We start from the raw sequence: 27,545 nt of genomic DNA, 5'->3' as shown, positions 1-27,545 counted from the left end.
TCCTGATATACAGCATGTTTATCAAAACCAGTGATTTCTCACAGCCACTGGCTGACCAGTGTTTATAGCGTGACTCTAGAGCTATTGACTCTATTGACTCTTTGGGCCTCCGTTCATTTCTGAAAAGCTCTTGCTCAATCTTCATGTCAAACATATGCTTGAAATAAAAACAAATGTAAATCATCTGATCCCTGCATATCTGTTTAATGCAACTCTGCTGCAGCCTCAATATATATCTTACCTTATTTATATAATATTCTCAGTAGTACACAGTATTTCAATGCAGCATTTTCATATTGTGTTTTTTGTGTGTATATGCAGCTTCCAGGTCAGAGTTCATGCTAACTGAGATTGTGGATTGAGGGGATTCCTGCATTATTGAGGATGCTCTGTTTTTTCCATCATACTCATCCTGCTGATATTTTCTGTGATATATTGACATTTACCTTAAGGTCTATTTCTGGATTCAACCAAAAGGAGTCAAAATGGACACCCACTGCTCAAGGCATGTATGCTCACCTGGTATGTGCATAACTATTCAGCTATTAGATTAGATTAGACAACTATATTCATCCCACAATGGGGTAATTTACTTATTACAGCAGCAGAAAGAAAGTGTAGTATACACTACAGAATTTAAGTAGAAAGGGCAAAAACACAAAAAACAGAAATATTTATAACCTACACAATTAACAAGAAAACAATCAACCTGCAAACAGACAATGTGCAAAAACAAGTACTGAGGATAAAAAAGTGGCATGATATAAAAAGTATTGTAATGTAAAGTGACCATAATATAAGTACTATTGAAAAAGTAAGTGACCATGATATAAATAATATTGCAAAAGTAAGTGACCATGACATAAATAATACTGCAAGGCATAAATGAAATAAAATGAAATAAAAATATTGCAATGTAAAGTGACCATGATATAAATACTATGGTAAGTAGGTGACCCCACATTGGCTATGTAGCGAGAAAACATTTCGCTCCTATAATCATACCCCTGTCTCCAGAGATGGGCAAAAATACATCCAAATATGTTTTTAAATAAAATACCCAATTCCCTATAATTGGAAAGTGTATCAAAATACACTACAAAATACAGCAGCCACACCATGTACCAAAATAAACTACTGTATTTTTGTATTTTAAAGCTACTAACAAAATTATGTTCCAAGGGAGCAGGAAATCATATTGCAATTCATTGTTTGACTCAGTTGTTTAATTGGACCAATTTTGAGAGCAACAGTTAATGAGGCATATGACACATAAATCTGACTTGCAACCAGTCAACAGATAGTTCAAGTCTGACCTAAAGTCAATACTGACGACAATGACCTACTTTCATTTGTAGACAACTGACAGCACCTTTCTCCAGAGCAACTGGTTTCTAAGTAATTGGTCAATCAATCATTCCTGTGTCCACACAGTCTTGTTCAATAGCACCGAGTTATCTCGGAACAATTCTCACAACAGCCCCCTAAGTTACACACTTAAAGAAGTTGCTACAACAAACACCAGAGGTGGATGGGATAAGAACCTGTTGTTTCATGGCTTTGCAGCACAACATTGTTAATGACAATAGGTGTGTGTTTACTAAGCTAAACCAGCTTGTGTCATTATAAAGTCATGTACAACAACTCTGAAACGTTTTTTGGTTTTTCAGGTGCACAACGGATGAAAATGTATAGGCTGAAAGTAACAGTGTTGTTTGCCATTTTACTCGGATAAAATAGAGGCTGCATGCATTGATTTCCATTTTTATGATGTCATCATGTAGATGTCTCATAGTAAGTATTTTAAAGTGTTTTCAAACAGCAAAAATAGAAAACACTCCAGTATTTTGATACAAAATATGAATCCATTTCTTTTTCATATTCATCAAAAACTGCTTTCAAATACATGTATCATAAATACATGTATCATAAATACTGCCCATCCCTGCCTGTCTCTTCGATTCAGTTGCAGTTCTTACCACCAAAAGTAAATGGTTTCTTCAAGAAACATGTGTAGGTTCTGCAGGAGACTGAAGTGCAAATAGAACAAACCTGCAGCAGCACAAGTGTGCACTTAAATACAAATTAAATACAAGCATGCTCTTTCCGCTGCAGGAGTAGTGAATTTCTTTCACTTAATCAATAACAATATTCTTAGATCGCTTGCTGATAACACTTAACAAAAGTATATTTCAGCTTCTCACCCAACAGTTCACAATAGTTGGTCATGGTCTTGAAACCTTATACCTGCGTCTCCAAGCTCCACCAGCTAAAGAGTTTTGGAACTTGCATTTCTATTTGTCACAATTGGCACAGGCCCCAATAGTTTTTAGAATTGCTGTTTATGTAAAAAAAATACATCGTATACCGAGATCTCTTGCACTGATTGGTCTAAAACCTTTGGCCCAGATTCAGCCCAGACTGTCACACTGCTACACTGTCATGCAGCCCATACACTGCGTAGAATGATGGCACTTGCATGGTCTGCTTCGCCACATCTCAACCTTAGTAAGCCATAGTAATACCACATGTCAACCAAAGGGGCCAAAGGGCTCTGTTCTTGGCCCAGTGCTTTTCTCTCTATATTTATTTCACCCCTTGGCCCTTTGACATGGAATTATTTTGCACTGTGCTCCCTGTAAATTTATGCTCCTAAATTCAGATAAAATAAGACAATGCCGAATAATGGCCCGATGACATTTGACAATGCTAAAAATCTTTTCTGTCTGGGGCAGACGCTGAAATTCACTGCTGTGTCATCCACACTGGATAAGTGTGATGTTTTGTTTTCTGGAACCTGCTTGTACTAAATGTCTTCTGCTAGAATTTAACTGAATCGAGAAAGTTTGACCAAATTTCATCTAGGTCAGATCAGATTTTTAGGTGCTTTTGACATAAAAAATCTAAAAGGCATGTCCCTTCAAAAACGTCCGATTTCCTTCAACTTCATGTTGCAACCTGTTCTCTTTTTCCCTCAGGACAGACGGGATACAGGAATCCTGTCTGTCTGCAGAGTTAAAAGAAGTCAGCAGGCTGCAGGGTCTTTTCATATTGGACAAGATTCCTTTGGCTCAACCTATGCTGACATCAAGCCGTCTGACTCTGGTAACATATTTAAATCCAAACACTAAATGTATATTTTTGCCTTAAGGAATCCGTTAAACCTAAAACGTACAGTTGTCCTTGTAGTCCTTCCAATGAGATTACTGTAAACTTCCTGAAACCACTGCATCCCTCTAATCCTCTGTTTGTTATTCCCTCGAGCACACAAGTGTCCAGGCTGTGTGCCCATCTCTTTTTCTCTCTCTCTCTCTCTTGCTCTTTCTCTTTCTCCCCCTTCTTTCTCCCTCTCCTCCTCGCTTTTCTCTCAGGCTTTCTGCGCGGGACCATCATCCATTCTGGGACCTCTCTCCCTCCCCTTGGTGCCTCACTCCAGATGTTTTGGATCTGGGTCTTCATCCTGTGCCAGCCTCATCCTTTTCTCTCCATCTGTGCGTTTGTGTCTTTCTCCGAGACATGTGAATGTTGTTTGCGTAGTCTGTGCTCCCCCCACGTCCTTGTGTCTGCTGGTAATACCTTCATGTTGTCCTACGTCACATTCTTGATTAATGTTTATAGTTTGTAATTATATAGTGTTGCGTACAGTAACTCAACAGTAAGGGCATTTACGTCTTTATTTGATAGGATAGATTAAGCATGAAAGGGGGAGAGAGGGGGGTGGAGCACAGCAGTCAGCAAGCCGGAATCAACTAAAATCAATTACTGTAGAGGACTGAGGCCTCAGTACATGGGGTGCCAGCTCTACCAGGTGAGCTATCAGCCCCATAATTCTACTATTCTGTTCAGAAATTTTTATTGTCATGAGAATTAGATTCTTCCTCTGTTGCTTGTTTCTTTAATTTTTTCCTGTTAAAGCTTTTTTGTTTGTCTGATTTGATAATCAAAGGCAAGTAGGTGACATAATCCTGCATAGAGCTTTAATCCCCCTGGAGGCAAATATGAGATTTCTGGTAAAGAGCTACATGAATATGAATAAAATTTATCTTGGAAATGCTGTCACCTGACAGATCGCTCTGATGGTGTTTTTAGGTCATGTAATTATAATAGACTCTGATGTGTGTGTGTGTGTGTGTGTGTGTCATGTTTGCAGAAGATACACACATTGCTATGTGAAGAGAGAGAGATGTTTTAAATTAGCCAAGATGATGATGTGGATGAGAATCTTTTTGTGAAATAAGACTCACAGGGAAACTTCAGTGGCACATTCATCTAAATCAAAATGTCACTGTGCTCTGTGGTTCAGTTTAAGACTGACAGATAGTCAATATCAGACAGGTAAATATCCCTCACTCTGATTTGGTATTTGGGCATATGACGATACCAAGCGCCAACAAAATCAGATTAATCAAAAATGAGGTAAAACTTTCAGAATCACCAGCTGTAAAGACTATGATTCAAACAGTGGGAATACAATAGATTTCATAGTTCAATTGTTTGATTGCTGCTGCAGAAATAATGAAGAGTAACTTAAATCAGAAAATAGCCCAGGTCACTGTGAGAGAGGGGGACTCACATCTTTTACTTAGAGATAAGGATAATGACAATACACCGTTCAAAATATTAATTAAAATAAATATTTGAGTATTATCAGTAGCATCTCTCCTTTTATAGTGTGGAAAATAATTATACGATTAACAGTATTGGATTGATACTAGCACATCAACATGTGCATCACATTCCCATGGGTGGGGTACAATCTTATCTTACTGTAAATACATGTACTTTATCTATTGTTTAGTAATGCATCATGATTCATATGTTGATCACACACTGTATTTTTGTATCGTAATGTGCACAGTAGCTGTACAGCTGTCAGATAATTTTAGTGGAATAAACAGTATAGTTGATATTTACAGTAAATTAAAACTATAACAAGTAAAGCCTGTATGAGGACAATTATTAATAGGCTTAAGTTGAGTAAGCACCTAAAAACTGGACTCGGTGCAGTAAGTAAAGCAAATCTTCTCTCTCCTCACATGATCTGCGTCATCATGAAGGAGTACAACTCTCTCTCTCTCTCGCTCTCTCTCTCTCTCTCTGTTGACACATCATATCACAGAAGCAGCAGGTCTGTGTGGGCAGTAGAAAGTTGAAGGAGCGTGTGGAGCTGCCTACCGAGACACTGCTCAGCACCACGGACAGCGAATAATTGGAAGCTCGGACACATCAGGAGTTTGGTGTGGGGGGGGGATCCACATTTTTAATTTGTTCACACAGACTTGGACTTCTTCATGCCTCCTAAAGTAAGCCTGTTAACAATCTGCGAACATATCATTAGTGTAGTGAATACGCGATTTTAGGATGTTTATAGTGGAGATGCATGGAATTAAATCAAATCAAATCACCTAATACATCACAGGACATATTGATAACTCAGATACAGTAACAGAGCTTGAAGTCGAGCGGATCTGCCGCGTGCGTAAAAGCTGTGGCACAATTCCAATCGATGCCACTGGGCTGCGGATGAATTGTATGCGCTCTTATAGAGTCAGGTGGATTAAGACAATGATTTAGGGCTATTAAAAACCCAGCGACACTAAAGGTGTTCGCCATTCGTGGGCCGGCGTGTTTTCGTGCGTAATTACGGATACGACTCCCTGTGAAAACTCCTTTGTTAGAATGCAGGACGCACGGCAGCTCAACTCTCTCTTTGGCAGATGAAGCGAAGGAGGCGACAGGTATGTGAAGTCCCCATGTTCTCAGCGGTGGTCAGAGCGCACACTTTCATCCTGTGAGTCACTGTCTCTTTTACGCACACACAATTGAGACAATCTATAAATCAGATTGGAGGATGTCTCTGGTGTGATGATTGGTCACTCACCACCTCCTGATTTGTTCCAGTGTAAATCATGGAAACCAACAGGGTAGAGGTGAATACTGTTTTCTAAATCCGTGAACACAGAGAGGAACAAATCTACATCTAGACTGTGTGGGACCATTTTCCCACTTTATTTTTTGAAAACAACAATGGAGACCCACTGGACTCCCCTGTCACCAGACGTCAACTCCTCTGCTGCATCAAGCCCCTTCCTCATTTCTTACCCGCGCCTCTTTAACATCTCCTCCAACCTGTCCACCCAGAGCGTCCCCTTCCAGGGCAGCAGCACCCTGGTGACTGCGGTCATCTCCCTCACGGTCTTCATGGTGGGTCTGACCGGCAACACTCTGGCCATCTACGTGGTGTTGCGCTATGCCAAGATGAAGACGGTCACCAACATCTACATCCTGAACTTGGCTGTGGCCGACGAGCTCTACATCATCGGGCTCCCCTTCCTCACCACGCAGAATGTGCTCTCATATTGGCCCTTTGGTTCGTTCCTGTGCCGGGTGGTCATGACCGCAGACTCCATGAACCAGTTCACGTCTATTTTCTGTCTGACGGTCATGTCCATTGATCGATACCTGGCTGTGGTCCATCCGATCCGCAGCACCAAGTGGAGACATCCCCGTGTAGCCAAGGTGGTGAGCGCAGCTGTGTGGGCCGTGTCCTTTGTGGTGGTCCTACCAGTGGTCATCTTCTCTGATGTCCAGGTATAAAAACTATGTGTATCTTTCTGCGTCTTCGTGCCAGTCAAAACGCAGGGAGTTGTAGTCACTGCTGCTATTTTACTATAAATTCAGCTATTTTACTCATTCTGTGGATCAACACTGTTCACAACTGTATATTATCTGCACAGTAGCCATAAAGTATTTGCAATTAATCTATTTTTACATTGAACGTTGTTTATACTTACATGTTGCTTGAGTGCTTATATTTTGTGTTACTTGTGGTGTACTTATGTCTATATTTACACCCTGTATCAGAATTTAAAAGCCTCTAATGTTATGTCCTGTACATGTGGCAGAATTGACAAAAAAGTCAACCGCTCTCAATTTTACATTATTAAGGCTATTCAAAGAGCCACAGTGGAGGGCATTGTGTTTATATCCATTTGGTCAAAGTTGTGTTTTTGTTTTTAGGAAACAAGCTTAGATGGACTGCTATAACTGCAAATAACCAGATATTTCTCAAAAGTTGGTGGGGACCAAAAGTGGATCAAAAAGGAAAATGAATATTGGATTTGCATTTTGTGCGGTGTCTGCTGGTTGTGTAAACAAGCCAAGTCTTACTAAGATGTTTGCAATATCAGCTTAATAATGAGATATTATGTTGTGTTTGTTGTGCTGCCCCAAGTGGCTAAAATTCTTATATAGCTGGTTTAAAACGTCATCTCTTTGTCCACAGGGAAAGAATGTCATTGACCTCTATAGTGTCCTGTGGTATTTAAGGTTATAAATGAAGTGTCCCATGACAAGAACAGACTGAAATGCTAAACATGCAAACTAAATAGAAGCAGTTTATAATTTCAGCAGAATCTATAAGATGTTCATGGGAAGAAAAGCATTTCAGCAGATTCTTTAAAAGAAAGCAAACACAAAAGCTTTTGAATAGAAAAATATGTGACAAGACTGTAGCTAAAGTCAAAGCTGCCATTGTCAGTGCTGGTATTGTACAGCTGAAGGACACAGGTTTATAAGGTCCTTGTTGGTTGAGCAGTTATTTAAATACTTTTAAGTCTTGAAATGTCTTCCAAAATACACTAACGATTACGTAAAACCCTATAAAGCAGATAATGTCATTTGCATTCCTACACACATTCTGTGTCCCTTTGGCTTAATGAACTGCTTTAAAGATCAATGTCTACCTCTGGTACTTCAATCACTATATGACTTAGTTGACAGCGACTGACTTGTTGTTTACTGTTGGCGTTTCCTTTAATATTTAAATGTTAATCATCTTTCCAGGAAACATTCAACTCCTGCAACATGATCTGGCCCGAGCCGAAGGACGTGTGGTCGACAGCCTTCATTCTCTACACTGCCACTGTGGGCTTCTTTGGACCATTGCTCATCATTTGCCTCTGCTACCTACTTATCGTCATCAAGGTGTGATTAGAGGCTGATTAAAATAAGCTCATGTATAAATTCATACTGCAATCTGCATCCACATAATGATAATTTCCTTCATCCTCAGCTTCCTCCCTTTCATTTTCCAACATCATTAGCACTCACATTTATTCTCTTCACCAGCATCATGGTAATCCATCTATCTTTGGCGCAGGTGAAGTCCTCAGGGGCACGGGCGGGTTTTACCAAGCGGCGCCGCTCGGAGCGCAAAGTGACGCGGATGGTGGTGGTGATCGTGGTGGTGTTCGTGCTTTGCTGGCTGCCGTTCTTCATCATCAACATGGTCAACCTGGTCGTCATCATCCCAGAGTCCAGCGTCACCGCCGGCGTCTACTTTTTCGCGGTCATCCTGTCCTACGCCAACTCCTGTGCCAACCCAGTGCTCTATGGCTTCCTGTCAGATAATTTCAAACAGAGTTTCAGAAAAGTAGGTTGGAGGCCTTCTACTCGATATTCAGACTTTATTGGAATTTGGGCAAACAGTTAAGATATGTTGCTTTATTCCTTGATGTATGTGATAAGACCTAAGTAGATATGCATATATATTGAATGTGGAGAGTTAGAGAATTAGAGAGTTAAATCATTAAATGACATCCATGCACTATACAAATACATTTTTCTATCTTCGAGTTGGATTTTCGCAGCATTGATGTGTAGGAAAAACAAAATACAGTATTTCATCTAGCAGTCAGGTCTCAGCTGAGAGCAGCTGATTTCTTTTCTAAACTCACGACTCATGTCAAAGTGTGAGAATATTTGATTTCTCTCTCGGTTGGGTCTGATCAGTTGATCAATAATACATCTGACAATGAGTGGAAGTGAGTAAACATGAGCTGTATGGCACAAACCTCATTCTGAACGTATTAATGTTGAAAGGGAGGTTTGATTCGGATCGATTTTACTTATCTTTTTCTGCAAGCATATACTTTTATTTCTATTGACATATGATATGGCCTATCCCTTGTTGGGATTGCAAGACATCCCTATCTTCATCTGGTATCATATTAAGAAAACACAAGGGAAAAAGGATAAATAAAAGATACAACATACTTTATTGTCCCCGTAGGATTAGAATTTATCTTGGACTCAGTGGTGCACAGATAAATGCCTCCAAAGTTAAAGTAAAAGCAATAATCACACAACTGCATTAAAAACAACTATCTAAGCAGAACCACAATCTGAACAAAAACATCAGATGTACTAAATCAACATTGCATATAATCTCAATTGCACCTAACAGAAATATTGCACATGCATTGCATATAACGCATATTACACACACCCAGTGATAAAAACATCAGGAGACTATTGCACACATCCCTCAAACAGCATTGTTTCAAAGTTTGACTGAGGTAGGGACAAATGAGTTTGTAAGACGGGTGAGTTCACTGTTTAATGTCTCTATCGTCTGCCAGAATACAAGAGCTCATATTTTGCATGGAGGATATGTGATGGGCCGTTATCCTCTGAGTCTGCCTGAGAACAGACTACTGGTACATGGTCGTATGTACCAGACGAGCTTAGTTTTGAAAGGAAAGGAAAAGATAGATGATGATAGAAAACATCACTAAGTGGCAGGCAGTGCTTCAGCGCTGACACAGAAACCCTGATAAAAATGATTTGACTGAAACACACCCACTACTAGTTTCCAGTAAATCTAACTTTTACAAGAAACAAAAGTTGTGCCTAACAAAATTAAAAGGTTGTTTTCTAGCCTGGTTGGTTTTATGAACCACTTGATCTCAAACACAGCGGCTGTTTTTATTTCCTTTAAAATTCTGATGTGGCTTGGAAACCCTTACAGATAATTGTATCTGTGGCCCTGTAGGTGCTTTGTGTGAAGAGTATGAGGTGCAAGGCTAACGGCGTAGATGATGGCGACCCAAGTGCTCCTCGTACTGAGAAAACACACGACTGTGTCCTGCTCTCCCCTCGTAATCATGTCGATCATGATGCCCAGACCAGCCAGGTATTCTTAATGTTTGTCTGTGTGTGTGTGTGTGTGGTAAATAATAAATAGATATACTGCCCTGCAGCACTGAGTCAAATGGGACATACATTATTTCTGATTTGTTTTGATTTGAATATTTTGAGCACAGTTTGAGCACACGCATGCACACACACACACACACACACACACACACACACACACACACACACACACACACACACACACAGTGCCGCTCTCTGCATCACCAGCGAGTGTAATGCATCATGTTGGGTAGGATGGTAAATTAACACTGCAGCGAAGGCAATGATTAGGAAACACTCTGGAGGCAGGCGTGCAAGATTACGAGATTATTAGGTCTGTGTGTTCGTGTGTGTTTGTGTTATGAAGAGAGTTGCAGTCGGGAATGAAAAAGCTTTGAGTCAGTCTTTGCAGCTTGGGGCTTCATAGTGTCGTGTTAGATAACTTGCACAGGAGCAGTGAGGTGCATCAGACTGACAGAGTGGCCCTGATGAGACTGTACCATGGCTCCTTCAGCTTGATCAAGGTTATCAAAACTACAACATCTTCCATAAGTCACAAAGTCAGAGTATAAGTGATCAATTATTCATGTCAATGGTTACGCTCAGAAAGCAGATCGAAGTCACATCTGCTCATGCAAGGAGAGGCAAATATACTTCTAACTCACATATACATCTAAAACCTATGTTTTCCAGTCTTCCTCTCACAGGGGACAAAGACAGTGTCACTGCAGACCAGTTCTTCATAGAGGTGCAATGGTTTCATATTCACCCTTGCAGCCAGGAAAAGGGAAAGAAAGGAACATTTAAATGGAAAAAAAACAAAAAACGAAAAAACAAAATTGCTTTTAACTGTTTTAGACTGTCGGCTAAAGACTGCATTCCCTGGGTTTACCTCATTTTAGTTTTTTTGTATTTATTTTCATTATTATGTGTTTTTCTCTTTTGTGTTTTTTCATTTGTGAAGGTCTTCCACAATTTTCTATAGTAATAAAAATGATAATATTATCATAATTATTATAAGCTATAAGACTTTGGTCCTGTCTGATGTGGCAATACGTGTGGTTACCGTGGTAGCAGCAAGTCTAATAAATACTACAGGCATAGAGAATTGTTTGCTGAAAGCTGAAAAAACAGTGAGGCTGCTGGCATCAATGAGACAAAATTACAGTGGATTCCAGTCATACTGTACAATGTTTCTGTAACGTGTACATATATTATTCAGAATCATACTGTTTGCCTCCAGCGCATAGGGTTGAAAACCTTTACCTTTTGCTTTAAGTATACCCTAGACTTGAGCATGTGATGCAGAACTAACTTTCTATTGCTTCTCATGCTCCCCTCCTCTGCTTTCCATGACTCTTGATCTCCTCCTTCTCTTCTCTGAAGATCTCCCCTCACTCTCCAGACTGGCCTGCTTCACACACAGCAGCGGACCAGCACCACTCCACCCCCACCCACCAAGCTTCCTGCACTTACCCCGGGATCGGACCCACAACTGGCACCACATCAACCTCCACCGGGGCCTCCATGGTAACCCCGGCTGATCCTCCCACCATCACCACCCTGACTACACCTGCATTCTCTGCCAACACAGCCCCACAGCAACAGTAGCCAGTAGATCTGGAGGTTTTAAGAGATGAAATAGAGAGAGAGATAAGGAGGGACAACATAGCATGAGTCTAAAGACGCATCAGTGTAGCATCAGCCGATGAAAAATGGAAAACACTGATGCTCTTTCCCAGTAACTATGTATATTTCCTTACAAAATCATGCACACTCATTCTAAATGCATTGCAACATTGATGGTCCATGTCAGTAAAAGGACATCATGAATATGTTTTCATGCCTTGATATGTACATGCACCTGCCCCCAGCTGTTTATCAAGCTCCAGGTTACTTTGCGCCCATCCTTCTGACATAAGTGCCTTTTCAGCCACTCTCAGCAATCACCACAGCTCCTAAATGGACGCAAACCTTCTCACCCTCCTCCCCTCTCTTCCTGATAGCCTATCATGAAACATGTAAGAATGTATTTTTACTTTTAACGACAAAAATTCCATGGAAGATAGATTTAAAGGCAGTGGGGTTATTTTCAGATTAAAATCCTTTTCCAACAAGAGCTTTAACTAAACATCTTAGCACATTTGTCTGTTTCTTACGCCTACTCACAGCTTAGTTCTTTTCATAGGTAAACAGTGAGGAATGATCTTGACTTGTGTACATCTTTGTGAAATTGTTTCTGTATGGTGTTTGTATTTTAAAAATAGCTTGCTTGCTCTTAATCAGCTTGTCGTTGCCTGCTCAGTGTCTTTTAAACACGTAGGCCATTCACAACACAACACCTCAGACCTCTTTGTGTTAGGCCTCTTTCTTTGTGTCTTTATATACTGTACGTGTGTGTGTGTGTGTGTGTGTGTGTGTGTGTGTGTGTGTGTGTGTGTGTGTGAGAGAGAGAGAGTGTACATTTGTGGCTGTTTTGCACATATGTTAATTTCTTTTCTCTGTGCGGCTCTGATGCTGGTAATAACAGGGTTCACAGCAGCATATGCTGTAATGATATTATATGATCACCTTGTTGACTGTACAGTGGAGGCTAGTTATGACCAGCCTGGCAACTCATTGCCTCAGCGGGCACAGCCTCTGTCAGCTTTGCCACTTGAACTGTATGTATTGCAGCCAGTGACTGTGTATTAAGAAGGACGACACTTCTCAACTCCCTCACACTGTACAAAAATGAAGCCAAAATATCTTGGATAAAAGGTGCTGCCATCTTGTGCTGGTGGTGCATTTGGAGCCAGAGTGTGCATAGTAGAAAAATGTGGAGTGAATCCCCAGTAACAGAGTATCAAAGTCCTGCTGACACACCTGCCCAACCAATCGTGAGTCAAGCTCACCTGTCAATCATGATGTCTCACTCGATGTCAATGTCATGAAATAACTCATTAAGAAACAGTAAAATGAACACTTACACTTACTTACTTACATCAGAGTGATAGACACTACTTATAAGGACAGAGACCATGTTTGTAAAAATATTTTTGGAGTGTGACTTGGATTAATTTTGTTTGGCCCATGTCCCATTTGCTACCATTAAAGGGGTGATATACAGCAGCCATCAGTATAGTCGTGGCTTCACTTTTGTCATTTTGTCATGTCATTAATTGAAACCCTGTCCACCCTTAAGATAAGGATTATTTGGGGTTTATTGAGTAGATGCCCAGTAAAATCTTTAGATCTCTTTCTGCCATTGTGACTGACGCAGGCAACTATCGCAGCAGTATTTCTGATTTGTGCTATGTCATTCTTTAAAGCTTGGGTTGGAGATCCTGTAAAAGCAAGTGCAGGCTACACAATAAAATGAAACTGATAGTTCCCGCCTGTGGCCTCTCGTCAAAGGAACGTCCCCCAAAATCACATGAACGCGCACTGACTGACAACTGCTATCCTCACTGGCTTACTTCTGGTTATTTTCTTCTGCTTCAGTGGTGTATGTCTCTTTGGCTTGTGACGACAGTGAGAGCACAGGGAGGCAGGTCGGTTAGTGACAGACAAGTAAGCCAGCCAATCATTTGATTCAGTGTAAATTATATTTGGTCGTGTTTATTACAGTCCTGCGAGGACCACAGCATTTAGCTTTTCCCCAAATGATGATTTATTAATGGCTATAAGGATGTGAAGAGGATTTCAACAAGTAACATAAAAAGTGTTGTAGAAACAAATTACCAAGCCTAAGGTTCTTCATTTGTGGTACAGTAAGCACTTCTTATCTGATATTTTTCTATGTTGATGTATTGTTGTATTATTGTTAACGTAGAGAGTTTCTATTTTTTGGTGTCCATATTATCACAAACTAATTAATTCCTTTTCAAAGCCAGTCATCGTGATATTGTGAAGTAAAAAGGGATAGTTCACTGAAAAATAAAAATTCATTCATCACTCATTCATTCAACATGACATGCCTCCATACTGCTTGTGTGGTGTCATCCAAGTGTCCGCAAGCCCCACAATTTTATATTTGGCTCCAAACAAGGTAATTTACACCATGATTTAAGTCTAAATGTCCACTGATATCTTCCTACGAGGTGCAGTCACAGACTGTCGGGCGTGCTTACGTCTCCTAGCTCAGCCACTTCCGGTGGACTTTTAGGCTAAAGACAAGGCGTAAATTACCTTGTTTCATTTCAAATATGAATGTCATGGCTTGCGGACACCTGGATGACACCACACGAGCAGTATGGAGGCATGTTATGTTTTTTCTGTTGTTTTATTACGTCTGAAGTCGCAGTCACCAGTTTCTTCAATTGTATTGGATTCTGCTGCTACAAAGTTTATTTCTGAAACTCCAAAAGTGTTTTGTGGACTCAAACACTTCACCCACCCCTCCATTGCCATAGTGGTGAGTAGATAATGAGTGAAGTTTCATTTTTGGGTGAACTATCCCTTTAAAGCTGTTTAATTGTTGTACAATTTAAGAACATTTCAATGATGGATGGATATGTTTTACTGCCACTTATCTGTGTAACAAAAAAAAAACTATCATTAACACGCAGCAGCTGATTAGGTTAATATAATGAGTGAAGGCAACAATGGATGATGATGATGACCTAAAAAATCAATGCTGTTATTACGTGTAAATACAGAGCCCATGCTGCATATATTACCACATGATAAAAGTTGTTCAGATGCTTCAGTGCTGTATGTTTGTTGGAATAAAGAGAGATCATCAACCCAACATTTCTGCTTGCTGTTGTCACACAAACACACCCCGACACCTGCAAATCTGCACTTTTAAGCCAGGCAATGAAGCAGACAGCACCAGCTCTGTAACCTCAGAGAGGAATTCCTCCTCCTAGCTGTGGTCAGATGCAGCCCTCATGCTCATATTCATCAAGACACATCTGGTGTGCAGGCTGGAAGACCTGAAAACACGCTACATGTCTGACACAGTCTACACAGAAATCACAAACCGTGTGATTACACAACCTCACGTCTCTAACCAGCATGTCAACAATCCTGTCACGTCTTCTCGGCTATATGAGGCAGAAGATAGGAATTAGATTAAAGTTCATGTGTGTGACACGTACAATGAGAGATAAACTATTGAATCTCACAAATGTACGCACACTATAGCTTATTATAGACACAGAAAAACACACCATAAACGTTCTGTTTGAAAAAATACATAGACAAAAGCATTACGTACACTAAAAATACAATATACCGACACTTTGCTCATCCTCTCCCACCCACACCCCCACGCTTTTTCAGCAACTGGAAAAGCAAATTAATAGACAGGTTGTTTTGGAAATCATTTTAAATGAGATGTTTGCACATCTGCACCTGCACCCTGATAAAGAAGAGTGTTTGTGTGTTAATATCCAACAAGTGAGACCTATACAGATAAACACATCTGCAAACATCAAGCCTCAACCTTAAGTTATGTATATAATAGCAGCTTGTGGATTCAATACAAATGACTTTAACCATAGCCTGTATAAAAACACAGACGACTCGTCTCTACTTTCTCACACTGTTTAGACATGAAAATAAAATATCTTGGATACAAAGGCCACCATCTTTCACATTTGGAGGCAGTGATCAGGGGATGGAGCTGCGGTAAGAAGGTCCTGCTGATACATACGCTCGACCAATCATGGGTCAGCCTTAACTGTCACACCATCATGAGCATGGCATCAAATAATTAGATTTTAGACAAAATTTTGACCTTTTAGTCCATGTCCCATTCACTAACTTGGAGGCCAGATTTATAACCTGAGTCACCAGGTTTCGATTGAGACACTTTGCTTCACGTTTTGGGAGCAGTCATGTCGTCCGTCTTTAGGTACAGTATGACCTTAAAGTTTGACTTTAAAGTTAGTTATGCTTCTTTGCTTCTGACATTACTACAGAGGAGAAAGCAGATCCAAAGTACATGAAGTCTAGAAGTTGTGATATTAAAATGTGTTTGGCTGTAAGTTCGTCTTCACCACCCACAGACTGTGTTGTCAGAGGTAAGCGCTGGGTTCAAGCAGCTGTATGATTGTCAGGATTCAGGATATAGCGGAAACTTCCTCCCACATCACGACAGGGAGAAAGCATTAGACAGCTGCTCCTCAGCTGGAGAGTGTGTCTCACTGCTTTCATGTCATGTAGTGTGATGAGCCTGACTGTTATATAACTTACTCACTAGTAAAATGTCCTTGTGTCTCCATTTTACAACCTGATAAACTCTTGCTACAAGTTAAAGTTAAAACATGGTGTTAAACTCTTCAGAATTTGTCTTTTGTCCATACATCGTCACCAAGGACGGAGAAAATAAATGCAGTTCTTACAGTATAAAAAATATCAAGATCTTTCACACCAATCTAGAAAGCTCTGTGTCATGTTTGTTGACTAGATAGAGATAGATAGATAGATACTTTATTGATCCTGAAGGAAATTCAAGATGTCTTTATTTTTAGTTATCCTAAATTCTCTCCCTGTCTTCCCACCTTACACAGTACAACATAAGAAGAACCAGACCACACTTGACTCTCTATGCCACCCAGCTCTTGGTACAGACCATGGTTATCTTCCTTCATGCTCAATATAAACTTTTCAGATGATCCAGAATGCCACATCACTTCTGCTCCCAAATCAGCCTAAAAGAGCTCATGTCACTCTGCTGCTCATTGACCTCCAGGGAGCATATCCCTTGCCTTTTTTTAATAAATGGATTTTGCTCAGGTGAACTTCCGCATCAGGGACCGGTCTCTGTATCAACTGGGAAAAGGTCAAAGTCATCAACTAGGGATGTAACCAGGGGTTACCACAAATATCCTGAGAGTGAATTGATGATTGAGTTTTAATACTGTGTCGATTGTTATGTGTTGCACCACCATCTATTAATAATTGAACCCACGGGAAGATAGAAATAGCAGAAATCATATTCTTAATCTTTCATTATCTGACTCTGTGTGCCCTTGTGAGTGTCCTCTGTCCCAGAAAGTCTTTAGAGACGGCCCATCTTTGTAATGACCGCCGACTAGATGTCAGCTCCCTCATCACTTATGTAGCCTCTCCAACTCTAACACAGTCACATGTACACTCACTTAATAGCATCATAGAATAAAATATACATTACGGCATGGAATAATTCATATTATTTAGTCCTCTTAGGCTGTCATTACAGACATATGCATGCGTGTGTGTGCAGGTGCACTTTCAGAGCATCTTGAATGGACAGCTATGAGTAGAAAGAGATGAGAACACAACATTAGCAATATATTTGCATGAAATTTAATGGATACTGAAGAAATAATGAATCCAATTTCGGTTGTAAGGGAGAAAGACGACATGAAACCACAAAGACCCAAGGCCTTTTCATTTCTGTCCTAGAGAATAATATGCAGGTAGTGTTCGTGTTTGTTTCATCAATATCTTTGTGAGTTGTATCAATGAGCTGTTTGCAACAGAACATTATTGGTTTGTTTGTTTGTTTGTTTGTTTGCCCATGGATAAATTATGAAATAATGGGTCCCTGGGCTCAGACAAATAAAACCCCAATCAAACTCATTTTTTTAAGAAGCTCCGTGTGGTTGTTTTGCATCTCTTTGCGGTTATTCATCCATATGACGTTACTCTTAACCAAAGACAGTATGCAAGGCGACTTGTATCACCATAATGAAATCACTGCTGGATATACAAATACATTTGCAACAAAAATACAATTTTAACATATTGGTTTGATTTTTCCCCCTACCTTTAATCAAGAATGTGCACTCTTGAATAAAGAAAAATGTATAAATATTTAATATATAAAAAATGTCTGAGAGTGACAGCACATGGATCCATGTTGGAGATCTGTCTTTTGTGTTTCTTGCTGGCTGCAGCACAATAACATGTCTAAAAATAACCTCCTTCTGCTGATCATCAACACAATTAACACTTTAGAAGAGATCTAATCTGTTCTTTTTTGTTTCAGAGACTATTCTAGTCATACTCGCATTAACTAGACGCTCGGTTCCCACCTGCACAAACACAAAGCAATTCTAATAAAATTTACGTCTTAATCTATGCTTCATAAGTACAAACTGGTGAATCGTGCTCATCTCTGAAATGTAGAGTTGTCACAATCAGTTTTATGTCCCTGGTTCTTCTCTGTGAGATTATTATTGATATAAAATATGTCACTCAAGTGGCCATGTGAGCTTGTTATGTGCTTCCTCACAAAAAGCTTTCTCTCTGCATTATAAGAGGTAAAGCTAATCACCTGGGGTTTGACTGTCACTCAATATATCTGTCTACAGACTCACTGGCTGACTGACCGTTCGCTGCACAGAAAAGAATCTCAATGAAGCCCTACAAGAGAGGCAATTGAAAAAGGCTGAAGGAGAGAATCAAGAGATGAAAGCAGAGGATTCATAAATGTCGAGAATGAAATGCAAATTTAACTTTTAAACTTACTGCCCTCAAGTGTAGAAAAGGGGTCATATCTTTCAAACTAGAGATACACAGATAGATGCTCCACCTGTGCTGCAATCTTAAATAATTAGACAGTATTTATATAGCACTTGTCTAATGAGCACTCAAAGGGTCAATAAGGCTTGACAATAAGAGAGATACACAGCAGCAAAATAACAATATACTGTATATTGATAATGGTAGTGTAAAATAAAACAGACTTGATAAGCTTTATATATCATTTATGTGGGTGTTTGTGTGATGATGTGTGGTGCAGGTATTAATGTTAATGCTATAGAGGAAAATGTGTAAATATTTATCAATATTATCTGTAACTGGATTTCAAGTGCATCTTTGTGCACTTTCGATATATTTCCTATGCATTAGCATTAGGCTAAAACTTTGATACCATGCGGTTACCAAAATAATCTAATAGCGCAGGTGTTGACCCTATGGTCAGATTTATTGCTGTGACAGACAGATGGGCAAACAGAGTAGTGATGGTGGAATTATTTGCACTCCATTCAGGGGGTGACATACTAAGACATTTTCAATTTTCACAACGAGACAATATAAAAGCTATAGAAATCAAATTGATATTATAACACAACTAGACATTTCTCATTCTCTGTCGCTTAGAATTGTGCAATGTGGGAATAAACAAAGTTAAAAATCCCAGGGATGGGCTAGTGAGAACAATGCCTGAACAATGAGTCCAAGTACTGCAGTTTCAGTGCCCACTGGAGTCAGAAAAGTACTTGAATAAAGACACTGGAATTATACAAAGTATGTTGCAATAGAGTTAATAAGGCTCTATCAGACAGCAACCAAAATAAACCCAGGCCTGTTTGAACCAGACTGTAGAAAATCTGCAGAAGCACCATCTTTTATGTGTTGTCACACACACAAAAGACACCAACGAAGATGTCCTGTGGCGATAAGAGCTTACACCAGTGTCTGTGTGTTGTCACATTATGTCACTCCCTGCCTCTGTCTGTTGCACCCGGCTGCTCAAGCTCTCACCTGAATAACGCTGAGGATTTGATGCTGTTGTAAATGCGTCTGTGCAGAGAATCTCCTGCTGTGCTTGGCATGTGTGAAAGGAAAACTGGGGTAAAATCTGCAGCCAGTTCTCCTCATTCTAGGGGTAAAAATAATCTCCACTAATCTTTTTCTTGGTTTTATCAAGTTGGTTCTTTTTTTAATGGTATAACATCACTTTGGAAACATTACAGGATGTCCAAATGACCTCATCTTTTCTAAAAAGTTCCTACTCATTCTGTTTTTTTTTTATGATGGGTACTTCCTGCCCCCACCTGCGGTACTTCCTATTTCCATTCATAGTACCTCACTCCATTATTTCCATAGTTATACCCTATTGTGAAAAAAAGGAAAAAGGTTTTTACAGTCCTCTGGTTATAAAGCTTTAGCATACAGAGGTAATTATAAAGTCAAAGAGTAAATAATGCTTTAAATAATAAAAGTAATTTAATATAATATATATACAACACGTTCTTGGAAAAGATATTTCAACAGATGCAGAGCAAATGGATGTTGTCACTGATAAACATTCTTCAATGTCACCTCCTCTGTATTTCATGCTAAGCTGCCACTAAACAGTTTCTCAAGCTTCCAATCGCATGTTCGCTCTCACTGTTGTGTGCATTGTGTTCAGTGAAGCTCACCAAGCCTCTACCTTCAAGAATCCGTGAAGTCTCATCAAAATGAAAATACCACAGTGTTCCTCACCCCGCCCCCTGCTGGGACGGTCAAAGCAAAAGGAACGCCTGGTTGCCGCTGGATGAGGGGTTTGGTAGGCTTGCTTTGCCTGACCTTTATCTCCGCTTTTCAGCACCAAACAAGCTTAGACACCCACACAGGAACAGGCACAGGCATGCACACAAAGCAGGTGAGGCAGGTCACAGGACATGCCCGATGACATGTGGTGACAGAATGGATGAGAGCGAGAGCTATAAATTTGAAAGATAAAAAAGGTGAATGTATGAATTTCTACAGAAAAGCAGTGAGAGGAACCTTTATGATACCTGCTTGTAAACAACATAATGAGGCTCAAATTATGCAGTGAAACAACTGATTAGAGCATTATCTCCAGGTAAACACACACATTTGTTTTTCTATTTTTGTGAGAACACAGTTATTGACATGATACATTCCATAACCCCTTTCCTTAACCTCATTCTAACCCTAACACTAAAACCAAGTCTTAACCCTCAAACAGCCCTTTGAAAAAGTGATCCGGAAGTGCCTACAAGTATAGTGTCTATCTCTGAGCCTCTGACACCATTTATTTCTATGAGAAGCTTCACTGTAACACTTTGATAGAAACAGACCTTTACAAAGGGATGTAAGATTCTTTTGGATGTTGCACATCTCAAAGGTAGAACTGAAGGGGCCATGCTGGTTAAAACCTTTAGAGTCAGCTTAATAGGGAAGGTGGGCTGAAGAAGAAGAGCTTCAAAGCTGAGCTGGAGGAAATGAAGACATGCAAAAGAGGCAGGCAAAGTTATAAATTTTGAGATTAAAGAACCAAAACTACTGACACCCTTTTTTGTGATCTAGTGATCCACAGTGAAAGTTGTGCCAGTGAGGAATTTACACCCTGATAATATTTAAGAAGTCGTATGGCATCTGTATTGGAAAGTCTCAAAATCCTGTTGACGTATTCCTTAAAATGTGTGTACATGTAAGACTGGACATAAATTCAGGTTGAATCATGTCTTTCTTTGGTTAAAAGCTGAAGACAACCCCGGTGGGATTACACTAATTTAGGGCCAGACAGCGAGGTCTGCCAGGGAGCCCAATGAAGAGCAAGGTTGTTGAAATATGAAAGGCCACGCTGTCGGTGGTCTGCAATTATCACACCAGCTTTTCTCCCCCTCGCTCTTCCATGTCGCATCTCCTCACCTCCCTTCTCTGCCCTCTCCACTCCACTGAGCTGCTGTCCCCTCTTCCCTGACCTCCTTTTCAACAAACCCAGAACATTGAGTGACCTACACTTCAGATTGCTTCATGGTATGAAATTGATGACTTTATATCCAAACTTTCTCCAGACATTTCCTTTCACACATGAACAAATTAATGAGAGATTCTCCGTTCACACACGTTTGCAACAATACAAAAAACTCAGTTGATTTGAGGGGTGGTGCAGCAGGCGGAGGCATAATGCAAAGTAATTCAGCTGCTGAGATCAGGTTTCCGTCGCGTGTTAAAAGGTTTCGTCGTGTGTTAAAAATGCCATCAACACACCCACTTGCTCTGGGATAATCTCTTGCTGTATTCTCACATGGGCTTACTTGGACATTATACAGTTTGTACAAGGGGGCTGGCAGGAGAAACTCTCTCTGACATTCGTTCTTACATTTAGCCCCGCAGGATAATTGTCAAATCTTCTAACTTATATTCACAGGTGAATGTTATTGAGTGAGAGATTGATAATTAGTAGAGGGAAACAAGCCAACAAAATAAAAATAAATTGATAAACGGAAATCATGAGACCTGAGGAGCAGGATATATTAATTTTGTGGGCATATGTGTGGTGCAGCCACAAATACTGCAGTAGAAGATATGAAATTAAAGCTGCAAGCGGCAATGTGTGGTTAACTAATCACACATTTCATTCATTGTGCACTCAAGGTTTCATCAATTGTCTCCGTCTCATCAGATGAAAAGGAAACTCAGGGATGTTAAGGACATAACACAAGATGTGAAAGATGACATCTACTAGTATAATTTAAAGTCACTTCAGATTCTGCTCTAGCTACACATCTTTGGGGTCTTATGAGTCAGGCTGGAAATGCTTTGGGAGACCTATCCCCAACTAAGGTCAGATGATATCTATTAAGATTTATGATGATCGGACCACTTCTCAAAGAGTTGTAGCCAAGATTTGCTAAGAAATTGCGGTTCATGGCAGCCATGTTTTTTGACTGATCCTGCTTTTTTTATAACACAAATGTGTAAGTCCCCCAACGTTATGTACCATGCTTGGTCAGAATCCAAAATGTTCTTTTTATTGTACTGTTTACATTGATCCCATGCTGTGACCGTGACTTTTGACAGATTTGGAAAAAAAATAGAAAAATAAAATCAGTGGTAGCACAGATCCTGATCCTATCCCCAGTTATCTTGCCAAGTTAAGGCTAAATTGTATTACATTTGTTAGTTATGGTTCTGACTGACAGACAGGCACGAAAAATAACAGAACACTTGCCTGCTATGCACTGTAGTGTTTTCTCAATAAGTAATCTTTCTTTGAGCTGTTAAATGTTTTCTGAGTAGTGATGCTCATTCATTTTGATGTTGATAATTAACCAGCACTGTTTCTTCATCCTGCCTCAATTAAAAGATTGTTTTGGCAACGGTTTCCCTGCAGTGCAGAGACTGAAAGACACATTTCATGCTGGAAATGTTTGTTTTTTGGGTCAATATGTAGATCGCTGAGTGACACTTCACACTGGGCTGCGGAACCATATATGCAGCTGAACATATATTAGCCGTAGATGACAACCTGCTATTATGTTGCATACTGTGCACTCACTGTAACTGAAATGTTCAGTCCAATATGAGTTATGGGAACATTAAAAGCTTGTGAGAGTTTAATTTTATTAGAACCTTTTCTGGAGCCCATAATAGATTTTTGTCAAGCCCTATGATTTTTTAATATGGGCTATACAAATAGAAATGTAATTGATTGGTTGACTGAGCCAATAAGAAAAAATGGGAAAATAAGAAAAGTTTGAGTGTCTAAAACTAATGATTTTTGTGTGTATTTTGGGTTCATGCCAATTTAAATCTATATTCTAAAGTTAAGAAACAAGTGCAGTTTCTAAACTTTTTGAAATGGGGCTGCGGCACTGCTGGTTGAAGCTTTCTTTCTTCACCTGTTTACTCAAAGTTCGGTGAAGCTTGACGCAGTTTGCAGAATCCTGAACTGGAGAGTCAGAATCACTGTGACTGTTGTTGCTGTGCACTGGTCACAGGCCAAGAAAGCTTCTTCCAACTTCACATCCTCTCCTTCTGTTGGTTTCCGCCGAGAGATAATGAGGTGACAGCTACTGGAAGCACAGGACAGGTACATCATGAAAAAGTAAAGAAACGAAATATTTTAATCTGAGGTCTAGATTCATTTAAATCACATATAATGCTAACTCATCTATCTAGCCTGTTTATTCATAGTTCATTAATACTGAACTCATCATATGTCCAAATCACACCAAACTGAACACTGCACTAACTTGGGCCCTTATATGACAAGTGCGAGGCTGACAAGATGAATGGTTCTTGAGATATGTGAGCCACAGACTGACAAACAGAGATTTCTGGAATCAGTAGATAGATGATGAGGTAACACAGTATCTGGGTTTGACCTGAAAAAAGAAATCTAATTTAAAAAGAGCTAAACTAAGACAGAATAGATGTGTCTGATTTACATGAATTTATAAGCATGGTGTAGTCTGCCAATGTTTTTTCTTCAAAGCTGTACCCGAGTGATCCGTGCCTCCTGTTGCTGTCACCGCATTATCTCTTGGTGGAAACCTACAGAAAGAGAAGATGTCACGTTGAAGAAGGAGGCTTTCTTAACCTGACTGATACTCCTGACAAAACTGAGAGGCGGAGGTGAGAACCTCATCTGACATTCAGTCAGACAAAAATGAGCATGAAGCGCCTCAAAGCCAAACACATCGACCTGTGTTGCTGGGATTAATTAAAACTAATTCAAAGAGTTTATTTGTTTGTCAATGCAACACGACCCACAAATGAGTGTGTGTGCCTGCAGGTAAGAGTCTTTAGAAGTCATGAGAGCTCTCTGTTCTGCAGAGATAACCAGAGAAAAGGCTGCTACCTTGAAGACTAAACATTTCAGGTAAAAGTTTCACATTAAAATACGTAGATAGCCAAGAATATTTCAACGTTAACAAGAACATCTTCGACAAAAGATTTGTCAGGCGATTGCAATGGCAAATGAATTTCCAACTACAATTCTCAAAGAATCAAAAAGAAAAAAAAACCAGAGAGCTACATGGACAATATTTTCCCAACAGAAAAATAAGTGTTTATGTGAAGGGTGTAGCTCTGAGTGACGAACCCACACAAATTATCACCAGAATCTGCATTTATACACACTCACCTATTTCTATGGAATAAAATAACAGTTCTGACATTATTCGGATAAATGGATGTTAATGTTTTTCTGTGTCTTCTGGGTGTATGAGTAGGCAGCTGCTGGCCACGACAGGTGATAATGGGTGTTTACATGTCAGTCATGAGTATGAGGTAATAATGGACTGTACATAGCCCTTTAACACTTTTATCGACCACCAACAGTTCAAGCAGCATTCTCCCATTCATGCACATATCCATATAGTGCCTCTGTATGCTGCTATCACACTGTCATCACAGCCATCAGGAGCTATTTGGGGTTCAGTGTCTTTTGGAATGCAGACAGAAGAAACCAGGGACTGAACCGCCGAACATACTGCTCTGTACCTCTTGAGCCATTGTTGCCATCTCATTACATGGCCTTGCTTTTATAATCCATCCATATTTCTTCCTAATGTCTCTTTGCAGCAGCAGCCTGTGAGACTATGTTCTCCCTGATGTGTGTTACATCTGTGCACAACAGAGATATTTAAAATACTATAGTGAGATCTACTGCTGCCACATGTTGACAGAATTCAAAGTGTTAAGTTATCCCTTTAAGATTCATGCTATATATAACATTACACAGTAACGAATAAACTATTCCTGTAACCAGGCTGCTCTTTGAATAAGGCAGTAACGTGATAACCATGTAGAAACTGTGATAAAATCACAGCTACTCTTCAGTTCAACCAGATTCTGTGATTCTCATAACTGTAAGAACCAGATGCTGCATTTTCCTACATAAAGATGAGAATAATCAAAGTCAATGACAACCTGGGATCAGCCGCACTGCAGAAAAGTAGCACTGATAAGCTTCAGGGTATAGGGCATCATCTAACCCTCTGCAACCATTGTTTGGTATTTGAACCTACAACAATATATCATAATCATGTTTTGAATATAAGATATAAAATGTAATTATAATATAATTATGGTATTAAATATGTATCTCTAAATTTAATATGGATTAAAAGTATTGAATAGCATGAAGTGAAAATATAAGCAAAAAAAACATCTCAAAACTGTATCTATTAGTAAAAGCAGTTCGTTACTTTGCACCTTGGGTAATCACATAATTCTCAATGTTCTTGGTTGACTGCCTCCACCATGTGGCCACTATGCAGCATTACATGTAAAACTAGGAGCGCACATACAGCAACTCAATACCACACATGAACGTCTGGTTCTAATATAGATATTAAAAGTAATCAGGAAGTGGTCTTGTAACATCGATGATTCGTCTGTCATAAATCACAGTTAAAAGAAAATTCTGGATAAGCCCCTTAATCAACATCCCCACTAAAAATGTCATGACTTCTTCCCAGGCCCCATCCCTCCAGCAAGTTCGGTGGAAACTAATTCTGTGGTTTTTGTGTAATCATGCTAAAAAATAAATCATAGACCAACTCCTTGCTGAGGATGATTAAATAAGTGCAACTCTGATAACATGATAAGCTCAAACCACCAACATACGTTTAATACTATTTCATGCAAATCAAATAGTTCCACTTAAACAAAATGTCATGGCACATAAAATAAGATAAATAAACACAAACAAAACACAGTTTTTCATTGTATTAGTTACTATAAAGTCAATCATTTTCGAAACACCCTTCAAGGATAATATAACTTTGATATGGTCCAACGCAGGGAAACAAATGCAGGCACTAAAGCTTAGGCTGGTGAGCGTAAATTGAAAGAGTGTAAATGAAACAACAGGTTCATTGTTTCATGTCAAAGTCAAAGTGAACTTCATTGTCATTCAGACCGTACAAGAAGTGCAAAGCGGAATGGAATTGTTTCTCCCAGCTCCATGTGCAAACATATGAAGACAAGTACACTTAACACAACACTAACAGACAGAATAGACATGTCATTTCACAGTGGTTGGATTATTACAGAGTTACAGTAAATGTAAAGCTGATACTGGTGAATATTCATAAGTTGATTGAGGGATGAAGCATTGAATTACTGCACAAAAAATAACAGCATTTTAAAAGATATGAGATTATGGGAGCAGAATATGTGTGTGTGTGTCTGTGTGTTCAACACGTATCAGGCCAACATATCTGTGTATTATTAAAGGGAACTGTGCAGGAAAACAGCAAAGAAAGACGGACTAAATACATGAATAAAAACTGAACTGAGAGACAAGGGAAATACATATGTTGAACTTACAGAGACAAAGGTTCACAAGCGAGGCTGCAGGGATCATTGAGCACAGGTGAAACACATGAGGACAAGTGCTGAGGATCACAAGGGCAGGAAACAGGATAAGACAGAAAGTGAATCAAGGCACACACAAGGAAAGAAGTTTCAAAATAAAACAGGAAATGAAAAACTAAAAGGGCAAACAAAGAGAAATCCAAAAGTCCAAAAACAAGTAGATACTGAATTAATAACAGTTTCTCATTAGTTCAAAATAAGAGCAGTATCATAGCCGGCCCTGCTTCACATTCACACAGTGTCAAACAGGATGTACCTAAAATATTCAGACTAAATGCTTGTTTTACTTCTTGAAATACTCCCCAAGTAATGCAGTGTTTGCCCAGAAACTACAAGCCCAGCTGGTTTAGCATTTGAAAAGAAAAAACAAATACACACACACACATGCATGCACACACACCGCACCCAGTTTTGCACATGGACAGCCGTACAAAACCCTATCCCTGACCTTAACCATTAATATTTTATGCCAAACTCTAATCTTAACCCATACAATTCCCACCTTTTATATAAATATATTTATATGTGTTTGCGTGTGTAATGTCTCTCTGAGTACTTGATATGTTATAAAACTGATGTTTCTGTGATATTTGCTGTGCGCTGCATTGCTTTTACCAACTTGCAAATGAGCACACAAATTTGTATTTTCCATTCACAACACATTCAGTGCATCTCACACAAGCGCAGTGGAGGATTTCCTTAACATAAGTCGAGCTTTAATGTTCTTTACTATAGTA

General features: G+C 39.5%; 1 protein-coding gene and 1 long non-coding RNA gene across 2 annotated transcripts in view; one reads left to right on the top strand and one right to left on the bottom strand.

Annotated features, from left to right (window-relative positions):
- The window catches only part of LOC138411233 (uncharacterized), a 34,634-nt gene extending 7,103 nt beyond the window's left edge, over positions 1 to 27,531 (bottom strand). The window contains exons 1-4 of the long non-coding RNA XR_011243889.1: positions 26,761 to 27,531; positions 23,871 to 23,976; positions 23,322 to 23,495; positions 8,113 to 8,401 (exon numbers count right to left, since the gene is read on the bottom strand). This is a non-coding gene — a long non-coding RNA (uncharacterized lncRNA). The remainder of the gene's footprint in view (positions 1 to 8,112; positions 8,402 to 23,321; positions 23,496 to 23,870; positions 23,977 to 26,760) is intronic.
- On the top strand, positions 5,118 to 14,713 carry LOC109627335 (somatostatin-like receptor F_48D10.1). The gene is made up of 5 exons (XM_020083827.2): positions 5,118 to 6,591; positions 7,846 to 7,986; positions 8,162 to 8,434; positions 9,836 to 9,976; positions 11,365 to 14,713. The coding sequence occupies exons 1-5, from the start codon at positions 6,028 to 6,030 to the stop codon at positions 11,587 to 11,589; spliced, it is 1,344 nt and encodes a 447-aa protein (XP_019939386.1). The 5' UTR covers positions 5,118 to 6,027; the 3' UTR covers positions 11,590 to 14,713.
- Positions 27,532 to 27,545: the final 14 nt, after the last annotated feature.

This window comes from Paralichthys olivaceus, chromosome 8 (assembly GCF_024713975.1).
Source record: "Paralichthys olivaceus isolate ysfri-2021 chromosome 8, ASM2471397v2, whole genome shotgun sequence".
NCBI classification, from domain to species: domain Eukaryota; kingdom Metazoa; phylum Chordata; class Actinopteri; order Pleuronectiformes; family Paralichthyidae; genus Paralichthys; species Paralichthys olivaceus.
Note: the sequence above shows the minus strand (reverse complement) of the source record. Positions and strands in the feature narration are given on the sequence as shown.

What these genes read in the sequence shown, in the direction of transcription:
- LOC109627335 (XM_020083827.2), top strand. Translation starts at nt 6,028, where the DNA reads ATGGAGACCCACTGGACTCCCCTGTCACCAGACGTCAACTCCTCTGCT. An exon ending in ACCTACTTATCGTCATCAAG is followed by an intron (nt 7,987 to 8,161) that starts GTGTGATTAGAG and finishes TCTTTGGCGCAG; the next exon opens with GTGAAGTCCTCAGGGGCACG. An exon ending in ATGATGCCCAGACCAGCCAG is followed by an intron (nt 9,977 to 11,364) that starts GTATTCTTAATG and finishes TCTTCTCTGAAG; the next exon opens with ATCTCCCCTCACTCTCCAGA.